This window comes from Chrysemys picta, chromosome 4 (assembly GCF_011386835.1).
Source record: "Chrysemys picta bellii isolate R12L10 chromosome 4, ASM1138683v2, whole genome shotgun sequence".
Classification (NCBI taxonomy): Eukaryota; Metazoa; Chordata; order Testudines; family Emydidae; genus Chrysemys; species Chrysemys picta.
This window is the reverse complement of record NC_088794.1, coordinates 76,098,556-76,110,501: the sequence shown is the minus strand read 5'-3', so window position 1 is coordinate 76,110,501 and position 11,946 is coordinate 76,098,556. Positions and strand designations below refer to the sequence as shown.

At 54.2% G+C, this 11,946-nt stretch overlaps 1 protein-coding gene across 4 annotated transcripts in view; it reads right to left on the bottom strand.

The window, feature by feature from the left end:
- Positions 1–217: 217 nt before the first annotated feature.
- PRR5L (proline rich 5 like) overlaps positions 218–11,946 on the bottom strand; it is a 63,979-nt gene continuing 52,250 nt past the window's right edge. For all 4 annotated transcript variants that reach the window (XM_008179648.4, XM_024100312.3, XM_065592775.1 and 1 more), the window contains one exon: positions 218–1,166. In XM_008179648.4, coding sequence (XP_008177870.2) covers positions 784–1,166 — 383 coding nt within the window. In that variant the 3' untranslated portion in view covers positions 218–783. The remainder of the gene's footprint in view (positions 1,167–11,946) is intronic.

Here is an 11,946-nt window from a genome sequence, read left to right as displayed (position 1 = left end):
CCCATAAGACTCCACTGACCTCAAAGGGGGAGTGCACACTGGGGCTGAACATGGACAGGCAACACTCTCAGAGGAAAAAACATTCAGAGCTTTAGCTCACTCTGATTTGGGCTTCTTGCTAAGTCAGATGAAGTCTCTCCCCTTTTATGCAGTGGGAGCAAAGAAGAAAGGAAATCCCTCCCCCACCCTCAGAAACTACAAAGCATCTGGGGCAGAGTTCTCCACAAGACTCGCAAAGTTTAATCCCTGAGTACAATACATTTAAAAGAAAAACCCAACCCCAGGCATCACCATCCTAGCAACAGAGGGCAAGGACCAAGTGAGCTTTTAGCACAGTCTCTCCAATTGCTGGTGGGAGTTGGAGGAGGGCTCCATTTAATGAGACCAAGGAGTTAGGCATGAGATTGAAAAACGTTCAGATTAATTTCTTTCACTAAAAAGAAAAGGGAGGGAACCTGAGGCTACAGCAGTGGAACTTGGATGTTGAGCAGCTCAGGAAGAAACTCTACAGAATACAGAGACAGTGGCATTTAACACTGAAACCCTTGCAGTCCTGAATGCTCTGCTGGGAGCAGCCTGGTACCTCCACTGACAATGATCCTAGAAAGTCAGAGATAAAAATCTAAGGTGCCTTTCCCAAGAGACATGAGAACATAGACCACTCCCACAACATGAGCAAATACATTCCCAAGGCTCATGTTCTCCACCGTTCCCAGCAGGAACACAACTGCCCATCGTCTGGTTTAGTACACATGGTTCTCTCTCCTGGAGGGGACATCCTTTCTAGCTGACGGAGGTGCAGTTCAGTTCCGTAGGTTCCTGCCTGCCCGTTGCTACCAGTCCCTCCGGCCCATCAGCAATACTGGGCTCACTGGAGCATTGCCTGTGACTGAAGCTGGGCTGCAGGAGGAGGCATTTGTCACTGTTGTCTGGCTCTTCTATCACGATCCCTGTGTGCATCATGGAGGCCATGGCCAGGAGCTGGATATCCGAGTGAGCATTGGCAACAGTGTGGCGACGGATGCTGCCACATTTCTCCAAGTAAGCCTCACCCTCCTGCTCCGTCAGTGGCGTCAGGGCCGTCTCGCTGGGCTGCCGAACCGTCACGCTATGGGAAGAGTAGCTCAGCAGGTTTGCCTTGGGACGAGATCTGGAATACCGTCTCTCTGGAAAATAAAAATGAAGCAGGAGAGATCAGCAGGGCATAGATAAATCCAACAGTGTCCTGCTGAATTGAAGAGCTTGCCTTAGGGTATCCTGAAAGTGCATGCAGCAGAGGCAATGCCACTTGCTGGGATAGTGGGACAAAAACGGACAGGGAGCTTGCAACTCAGACACTTCTTCAGTGTCTGGATCTGACTCCCCTCTTACTTATGACAGTGGGAATCAGGTGTAGCTGCACTGAAGCCAATGAGTTAACTTGGGATAAACACAAGTGGTAAACAGGCTCTCTGGGGGAGACTGTCAAGACACAAATGGCACGAGGGGGCCCAACCTCCACTGAAAATCAATGGAAGCCTAACTTCCCTCCTCAACTGTCTCCAAGGAAACCCCAGAGAGGATTTGGGGAGCCATTCTTTTGGCCTGAATGAGGCCGTTAGAGTGACCATATTTCCCAAAGGGAAAATAGGACACCGTGCGGGGCTGGCCCGAGCTAGTCACCCGAGTCCCCCGACCCCACCCGAGCCTCCTCCCACCCCCATGCGGGGCTGGCCAGGGCCACTTACCCAAGCCCCTCTCCCCGCGCAGGGGGCAGGCAAGACTCGGGTGAGCAGCAATGCACATACTGAATAGGATTAGCATACTTCCCAAAGGCTGGGGCTGGTGTCCTTGAGCCCTGCCTTCCCCCCCACTAGGCATTGCCGCATGCCCCCCCCCCCCACGTGTTTCTCCGCTCCTAAGTTCCTGCATGGCTGTGCAGCTGTCTATTAAGCGCCACGCAGGCAATCAGGGCTGCGCCGGGGGAGAGATGCCTCCCCACAAGCCCTGGACCTGCTGTGGTGCCCCTCCTCTGCCCCAACCCAGCCCAGCGCGGAACCCTCCCCTGGCCCAATGCAGCCGGGACCTGCCGCAGCGGGGAGAGACGCCTCTCCCTCCCCACAGCCCAGGTGCTCCTGGTGCTGCAGGGAGAGAGAGCTGGGGGGAGGAGTCCTCTCTCCCTATCCTTGCCCAGCTGCTCATCCCCAACCCCACTCCAGAGCCTGCACCCTCAGCCAGAGCCCTCACCCCTTCGCACCCCAACCCTCTGCCCCAGCCCTAAGCCCCTCATCCCTGGCCCCACCCCAGAGCCTGCACCCCAAGCCAAAGCCCTCAGCCCAGCCCCTGCACCCGAACCCTCTGCCCCAGCCCTGAGCCCCCTCCCACACTCCGAACCCCTCAGCCTCACCCCGCCATATGTGTCACACATCACCTCCATATTGGTGCACCTAACAAAATTCATTCCACACATGGATGGGAAATATTAGAGGGAACACTGCTCCACACCCCACTTTTTTTTGACAAAAGCAGGCATTTGTCCCATTTGCTCTTGCCCACTTTTGCCAAAAAAGGCAGGCCGGCCGGGACCGGGCTTATAAAAGGATGTTTGATCACCCTAGCCAAAGTAAATGATATCCAAGGAAACTAGACTATTATGTACCACAGGCAAAGAATAGGAGGGACCGAGATGTAGCAGTGCCCAAGGCCCCCAAAATTGCAGGTAAATGGTTAAATGAGAGATACCCAGATAATCCTAGCAAGTGACCCAGACCCACACACTGCAGTGGAAGATGGACTCCCTCTCCCCCACCAAGGTCACTGCCAATCTGACCTGGGGGGAAATTCTTCCCTGACCCAACATATGGTGATCAGTAAAACCCTAAGCATGTGAGCAAGAACCAGCGAGCCAAGCAACTGAGACAGAGAATGTTTGGTGCCACCTCAGAGTTCTGGCCCACCCTGCCCAGTGTCCCATCTCCGGCCATGGCCAACAGTTTAGGACAGGAAGTGAAAAACTCAGTGTTCAGTTAGAACTGCTGGGGGAAATTTAGTATGCAGAATGGAATGATCAGAACAGCCAGGACTTGGGGCCTACCACCTTCTCTGCAAAACATCCAAGAAGGCTGAAAAGAGTCCCTTAATTTTAAACTCAACATCTAAGATGCATCACAGTGCATCTCACCAGCGTTCTGAGGCACTGATTCAATACTGACTTTGGTATTTTTAGGAGGAGATGGAGTTTTAACTCCTGTGTCCTGGCTAATTGCCATTCAGGTAATTCCAATCTGCATAGCTAAATTCCCCCAGCAGTTCTAACTGAACACAGCATTCTCTCTCATCTCCTGCTCTAAACCATTGTGCAGAGTTGCTATGCGTTGTTAAATAGATGGTGTGCACTACCCCAGAAGTGGCTGTATTCCAATAGCAGTTAAAGTGGATCCCTGTATCTCTCCTACCTATGACTTAAGAGAGTGTCAAGGAACAATTAATTCTTAGGCAGCACTTTTGAGATCCTATAAAATCTGTCCAGCCAAAAAGTGAAAAACATGAGACACAGAATAACAAACTGCAAAGCACTAGTCGTTGAAGGTTATGAAACATTTTTGGAAGCTTGCATCAGTAAGAAAGGCACGAAACAAACTCTATATTGTGACAGGGAGGGATGGGGGAGCAGCCAAAACTCCACCACTGGCAGCAGTCAGGCTATGACAAAACTTCACCCAGATGCAAGAAAACTTGCATCTGAAGAAGTGAGGTTCTTACCCACGAAAGCTTATGCTCCCAAAACTTCTGTTAGTCTTAAAGGTGCCACAGGACCCTCTGTTGCTCATTCAAAAAGGTTCATTTCAGGCTTAAGAGAATGGTGGAATCAGTTTTAGGCATGTTACAGGCACAGTAAATGCATTATTTCAGACCCAACTCCAGCTAGCCCCACTGCGAGCTGGACTGGGTATATGGGAGAATTGTTGGGGGTGTCCACATTAGCTCTTTTCTCCTAAAATGTCTCACCATTGCCACCACATGTGCACCTCCAATGATAGTAACAATGGGCAACACTATTGTAGACTGGCCAACAGCATTTTAACCACTAGGTCATAGGCACCAACTCCATGGGTGCTCCAGGACTGAAAAAAAATAATGGGTGCTCAGCACCCTCTAGCCACAGCTGTTCAGTGGCAATTACCAATCAGCTGTTCAGGCAGCTGCCGCCAATCAGTTGTTTGGTGGCTGGGAGCGGAGCTTGAGGGAGGACGGAGAGCAGGGAGCGGTGGGTGGACTGGGCCTTGGGGGGAGGGCTTGGAGCAGGGCGGGAAGAGGCAGGCTGAGGGCCGGGCCTTGGAGGAGGGAAGAGGCAGAGCAATGGTGAAGCCTCAGAGGGAGGTGGAGATGGGGGGGGGAGCAGGAAGAGGCAGAGAGGGGGCAGGACCTCAGGGGAGTGGGCAGAACAGGGGTGGAGTACCCCCAGGGAAAAAGAAAACTCAGTGACTATGCCCTGGGTCATCTAAGTGTGCTAGTGTGCTGCTGGCTCTGAGTGGCTGGTTTACCCTAGTGCTCCCCAAGGGAGGAGTGGTCACTGAGTGATATTTTTATTCATAGGAAAATTAGTCTAGCATAGATAAGACCTAAACTACACAGTGGTAATTGGCAGTCACTGCCTCTCCATCTTTCCTGGTGAAACATAGGACTTAGGACTGGAAGGGACCTCCCTGGTCATAGAGTCCAGTCCCCAGCTATTGCAGGTAACCACATCATATCAGCGTTCATAAATGTATCAAGTGCCATCATAAAACTAGTTAGGTTGTTTGCCCCCAATATCCCTACCAAGAGGCTGTTCCAGGACCTCACTCCTCCGATGGTTAGAAACCTAATTTCTAGCTAAGTTTGCTCATGGCCATTCATTCTTGTGCCAACATTGTCCTTTACCTTAAATAGCTTTTCTCCCTCCCTGGTGTTTACCCCCTAGTGTATTTATAGAGAGCAATCATATGATAGCTTCTGCTTTTCTGACTGAAGTAAACAAACCCAAAGGTTGACACAGTGAGAGACAGAAGCCAGTGCAACAGTTACTTAGCTCAGTAACTTCAATCCCGCTACACTTTAACCCTCCCAGGCTTGACAAACCCCAAGGGCCAGGAGGCAAGGTGGCTCAATTGCTTTTTAGGGGGGAGGTTCATCTCAACCTCAGGGTTTACTGCATTAGTACTTAGTCTCCAGGAGATCAAACTGAACTAAGCTATGGACAATGCTGCCCACTTCCCTGATTGTTTTGTTGCAGGTTCTGCATTAGAAGATGGAATTTTGGTTCTTTTCTCTGTTTCTAAACACTCCATTTTAAAAAACTGTTATATCCTTCATCATAGCAGGGCAGATTTGAGGACTAGCCAAGCTCAAGACAGTTCACCTGGCAAACTCACAGCCAGAACAAACAGGGGACTCAACACAAGGAGAAAAGTCACAAGCAAATAGGCCTCTTGTGTTCACTTCAAAAATTACTTCTCTAGGAATAAAGCTCCATTGGGTTTTGAGTGTGTGTAAATGTTCGTTCTGTTGAAAGAGGCAAGCCTGACAACCCTGCGGATTAAAGTCCTTCCAGAGCAAGTACAGCAATGCAAGCCTCCCCACAAACCATGCTCCCACTATCCCAGGACTCAAAAGAGAGCGCATTTGCCTCTCACTCCTTGGCCTCTCTGTTGGCAATTTCTGTCATGTGGACAGCCAGCCAGTCCCCACCCACATCTGCTCTCACATGCTAAATAGGGTCAAGCCTGGTCAGAATTTGGATTGGGAGATTTTAAATAAAAAGAGTTGCAACAAGTGGCGATAGTGATTCAATGGGTGGTGCTCTTAGTAAGCCCTAAATCAGTGCCCCAGCATGGCTATAGGGTGCTTTGCTGCTGTCCTTTGTGTGAGGATCAAAGCCGAGGTGCTAGTCAGCCTTCCCAAAATATCCTTTGCAAGAACACAGGTAGCCACATTTCAGTAATTTATCGCCAGTGACTGAACTCCTTCTCCTGTGTTTTAATCCTAACTCTCTCTGCTAAAAATTGTTCTGTATAGCTGCTGATGCAGACAGACTGCTGCATTCCACCCCGCAGATTGCTGCATTTCACTGATTTCTTCCTGCAGTCTAAAATGCTTTGGGATGAAAAGTGCTGCTCAAGTTGGTATTATGAGCCAGTTGCAGTGCAATAGTACATAATGGGAAGCATGTGACAACAGACTTGATAACTGAGCAAAGTGGACTTTAACAGAAAGGGACAGCTTCAAAAATTACAGGGCTAAGATCTCCTGTGCTGCTGGAATTTGCTAGGACTGAGGCTGTTTCAACTGTAGGCTATTTATTGCAGTTAGCTGGGATAAGGAGAGAGCTGAATGGCAGCATTCTACTGGGCCAGCATATGACCCCACTTTTCTAAATTAGATTTTGCAGTGGCTTCATATGTCTCTCATTTGTTTAGAACTCTGGATTCCATACCTTCAATTATCCCTTCCAGCTGCCAGCTTGGAAGGACAGCAACAAAGGCAGCTAGAAAACCTCTGTGAAGCTGGCAAGTAAGGCATGATGAGATCTCTCCAACCCAAATGCAACAGAGCAGATAGTTACACCAACTGGAGCCAGGTGAAGGGGCAAGAGCCCATTCAGAAGAAGTATAGAGGCCATGAAGATCTTAGCTGAGCTTAAGGGAGGAAAGATGGTCCAGTGGTTAGGATTTGGGAGACCCAGGTTCAGTTCTATGATCTTGGGCCAGTCAGTTAGACCCAGATCTGCAAAGGTATTTAGGCTCCTAACTTTCCCTGAAAGATGATCATTGATTTCAATGGACGTTAGGAGCCTAAAGTCTCTCAGGACAGATCCTGAAAGGTTACTTTGGCATTGCAACCCCTAATGGCTATCTGGCCTGCTACCTTGTGGAATCCTCAGCAGGCACTTAGCCCAACTCTCCCCCTGTGTTTAGTGCACCTAAGTCCTGCTAGAGAAAGGGCTCCTCAGAAGCCAGCAAACTGAGTAGGGAGCCACATAAACTAACACAGGAGGGAAATACTGGGAAGAGGGCAGGGTTTAGACACCTAAGTGTCTGTTCTGATGTGCCAGGTCGAAAGAGAGGAGCCCCTCTCTCTCTGCAGGATCCTTAGCTGTGAACTCTCTGCTGGAAGTAGGCCCCCAAGGCAGCTTAGAACCTGAGCAACTGAAACCCTCTCTCTCCTGCTCATGCTTGATACCTCTTGTGACACTCATGGTACACCCTATACTCCCTGTATTCATTATTAGTACATAATTGTGATATTGCATATAAAGCATGCTTTGTAAAGTATCATAGGAAAGGTTCTGATCTGCTAAAACCCACTGTTCCATCTAAATATGTATATCATTAGTGCCTATGAAGTTATGAGACTGTGTTGTATGGTTGTCACTAAAATATGCAGTGGGTTTGGGAAGCACCCAGATACTAGCTCCCCAAAGACAGTAACTAGGGGCATCACCAACACCCGGGCTGATGTCAAACTACTATCAACAGCCATTGTCCAGCAAGGGAGCTACAATGCAATGACTCACTTGCACAAGGCACACCAGAGGAATTGCTTAACCTTGCCTGGTGACTCAGCAATGCCCACCAGACATGCCCAGACTTATGTTCTCCAAGCACATGGACTAAGGGTATAAAACACAGGGCCAGCTCCAGGGTTTTTGCCGCCCCAAGCGGCGCAAAAAAAAAAAAGCTGCGATCCCGATCGCGATCTGCGGCGGCAATTCGGCGGGAGGTCCTTGGCTCCAAGCAGGAGTGAGGGACCGTCCGCCAAATTGCCTCCGAATAGTTGGACAGTGCCGCCCCTCTCCGGAGTGGCTGCCCCAAGCACCTGCTTAGCAAGCTGGTGCCTGGAGCCAGCCCTGATAAAACAGAACAGCGTGACCCCATGCTTTGCCTTTCCTCCTCCCCCCACCTATGCTGCAAGCAACAAGAACACTCAGAAGACTGAAGACTCCCACAGAGGAGACTGGCCCAGGTTTCAAGGGTGAAACCTGTGTATTATGAACTGTATCATCCAGTGGGGCGAGAAAACTGCTTGCTCTAAATCAGGGGTCTCAAACTCAAATGACCATGAGGGCCACATGAGGACTAGTACATTGGCCCGAGGGTCGCATTACTGACACCTCCCCCCGCCCTCGGACCCAACTCCACTCCTTCCATGAGGCCCCGCCCCGCCTCTTCCCACCCCTTCCCTGCCCCCATTCCAACCCCTTCCCCGAAATCCCCACCCCAACTCTGCCCCCTCCCTGCCCCCAGGGGGGAGCAGGAGGGGTGTAGGGTGTGGTGGGGGCTCAGGGCAGGGAGTTGGGGTGTGGGATGCAGGAGGGGTGAGGGGTACAGCAAGGGGTCAGGGTGCAGGGTGCAGCAGGGGGCTCAGGGCAGGGGGTTGGGGTGCAAGAGGGGTGCGGCAGGGGGCTCAGGGCAGGGGGTTGGGGTTCAAGAGGAGTGTGGGGTGTGGCAGGGGGCTCAGGGCAGGGGGTCAAGGTGCAGGGTGCGGCAGGGGGCTCAGGGCAGGGGGTCAGGGTACAGCAGGGGGTTGGGGTACAGGAGGGGTGCGGCATGGGGCTCAGGGCAGTGGGTTGGGATGCAGGAGGGGGGCGGGGTGAGGCAGGGGGGCGGGGTGCAGGAGGGGTGCAGGGTATGGCAGGGGGTCGGGGTGCAGGGTGCGGCAGGGGGCTCAGGGTGCAGGAGGCGTGCGGGGTGAGGCAGGGGGTTCAGGGCAGGGGGTCGGGGTGCAAGAGGACTGTGGGGTGCGGCAGGGGGCTCAGGGCAGTGGGTTGGGGTGCAAGAGGAGTGTGGGGTAGGGCAGGGGGTTCAGGGCAGGGAGTCAGGGTGCAGGGTGTGTTGGGGGCTCAGGGCAGGGGATCGGGGCGCAGGAGGGGTGGAGAGTACGGCAGGGGATCGGGGCGCAGGAGGGGTGCGGCATGGGGCTCAGGGCAGTGGGTTGGGATGCAGGAAGGGTGAGGGGTGAGGCAGGAAGTCGGGGTGCAGGATATAGCATGGGGCTCAGGGCAGGGGGTTCGGCTGCAGGAGGAGTTCGGGGGGCAGGATCTGGCCCGGCGTGTACCAGGGGCAGGGAAGGCTCCCTGCCTGTCTGCCCTGCGCAGGTCCGGGAAGAGGCTGGAACGTGGGGAACGGGGGGCGGAGGGGCTGTGTGTTTCTGTTGCTTGAGGCACCACCTCCAGCAGCTCCCGCTGGCTGCGGATCCCCGTTCCCGGCCAATGGGAGCTGCTGGGGGCGCTGCCTAAAGCAACAGAAAAACACAGACCCTCCGCCCCCTGTTCCCCACGTTCCAGCCTCTTCCCGGAGCTGCGCAGGGCAGGGCAGGCAGGCCAGGAGCCTTCCCTGCTCCCGGTGCATGTCCGGCTGCCGCTCTGGTAAACACTGCGGGAGGGCGGGGGGGGCTGCGAGGCGCTCGCGGGCCGCAGCGGGCCGCATGTTTGAGACCCCTGCTCTAAATACTGCCTAGTGTAGGGTTACCATATTTTGTGCCTCCAAAAGGAGGACACTCCACAGGGCCCCGGCCCCGCCCCCAGCCCAGCCAACGCCCCAACTCCGCCCCCTCCCCAAAGTCTCCACCCCCTCCCCTGGTTCCCACGAACATTTGATTCGCGGGAAGCCTGAAGCAGGTAAGGGGGAGTGTGGGGGGAGGAGGCGCGGCCCAGGCTGGCCCCCCGGCGGCTCCAGCTTGGGTCGGCTCGGGCCCTGGGGTGCCGGCCCCAGCCCCCGGCCGACCACCCCCGGCCCGCCCAGCACTGCCGGCCCCCGGCGGCCCGGCGCACCCCCCGGCTCCCGGCCCCGCGGGCCCGGCCCCGCAACCCCGGCCCAGCTCCCGGCCCCGCGACCCCAGACCAGCTCCCGGGCCCGGCCCCTCGGCCCCCCGGCCCCGCGACCCCGGCCCCGCGACCCCGGCCCCGCGGGCCCGGCCCCCCGGCTCCCGGACCGGACCCCGGCCCGGCTCCCGGCCCCGCGACCCCGGCCCGGCTCCCGGCCCCGGACCGGCTCCCGGGCCCAGCCCCCCGGCCCCCCGGCCCCGGCCCGGCTCCCGGCCCCAGCCCCGCGGGCCCGGCTCCCAGACCGGCTCCCGGACCGGACCCCGGCCCGGCACCGCGCCCAGCCCGGCCCGGCACTGCGACCCCGGCTCCTGGCCCAGCCTGGCCCCCGGCTCCTGGCCCAGCCTGGCCCCCGGCCCGGCACTGCGCCCCTGGTTCCCGGCCCGGCACCGCGCGCCCGGCTCCTGGACCCCGGCCCGGCACCATGCCCCCGGCCCCGCACCGCCGACCCCAGCCAAAGAGGCCCTGGCCGAGCACCACCGAGCTCTCCCTCCCTCCCGATTTTCCCGGACATGCCCGGCTTTTGGGGATTTCCCCTTCGGACGGGGATTTGAGCCCCCAAAAGCCGGACATGTCCGGGAAAATCCGGACGTATGGTAACCCTAGCCTAGTGTTTTACAGGTTTAAGATTTAGATTGTGCACGTATTTTGGTTTCTTTGGTAACTAATTCTGTCTTTTTGCCTCTCACTTATAATCACTTAACATCTACCTTTTGTAGTCAAACTTGTTTTACTATTTATCTTTACCAGTGAGTTTTCCTGAAGTGTGTGGTAAATCTGCTCAGGTTTACAAAGACTGGTGTATATCCACTTTCCATTGATGAAGTGGTGAACTAATTAATAAACTTGCATTGCTCATCATGAGCAGTGCACGATGGTATATTCCGGAGGTACAAGGCTGGGAGCTAGGGGGATTTGGCTGGTGCATTTCAATGTGTGATTCATGAGCAGCTCTGGGAGCATTCATGCAATCTAGCTGGACGGGGGGGCTCCACATGCAGTTTTGCTGATAACAGTGCCTGGAGGGGCTTGCTGCTTGTCACTAGTGAAGCATTGAGAGACAGCCCAGGGTGGAGACTTAAGGGGGCACAGTGACCCCACAGTCCCAGGCTGCACCCTGGGGCTCCCTGCACACTTCTCTTACTTAGGTCTCCCTGTGCCCCTAGCTGTCTTTTCGGACAGTATCATGCTTCAGCCCATCTACCAGGAATCAGGTCTGTGCTCAGATCAGGCCTCTCTGGTGAGACAGGCATTCTCCTGCCTAGTTTGAGAATCCTGCTTTGGGCTACCCAGGGCTCTGAGCAGCTTGTTAGCTGTGGCGTGGAACTGGGGCATAAGCAGCTTTCGGAGTGCCAACTAACAGAAATGTAGGCACCTACAGGGTCAGGCGGCAGGGTTAAGGTGGAAGTTTTGAAAATGTCAGTGGCACCTAAAAGAGGATGTAGACCTCAGTTCCCTGTCTGTGAAATGGGGGATAACAGCTCTTCTCTATCACACAGGGGTGTTGTGAGATAAATAAATATATTAAAGATTGTGGTGGGCTTAGATACTAATGTAATGGGGAACACATATATACTCCAGAAGGGATCACACCGTAACAAGTAGTGGAAAGGGACTGACTCTGCACTACTATGAAAGAAGCTAGAATAATTCTTTGCCCACTGTCTGTCACTGGAAATGAGTAGCCTCAAATTGCAGCTATGAGAAGAAGAGAGATCAGTAGATTCACCTGGGCAGATGAATGTGTGGAGAGGGGCTAAAACTAGACAGGGGGCAGGGAGTTTGGTGGCCATCAGTTGAACCAAGGCTCAACTCCTCTTGGCCAGACTGAGCAATTAGCATGGCTGGCACCAGAATTTGTTAAACCTTATTAGACCAAGAGTCCAGCAAGTCTAATATTGCCACCAATGGTGGCAAATGTGCTTCAGCCCATTTTGCTTTGTTCTCTACTCAGCCCCACGTATCGCTCATTATGCAGCATTCCATCGCATCAAATCCACAACAACCAGCCAATGCTAGTTGCAATGTACCTAGACAGTTGTGTATGGCTGTCATGCAGAGGAGTAGGAGAGAAGAAAATTCCTTCCTGGCTCCTCGAAGAGAGT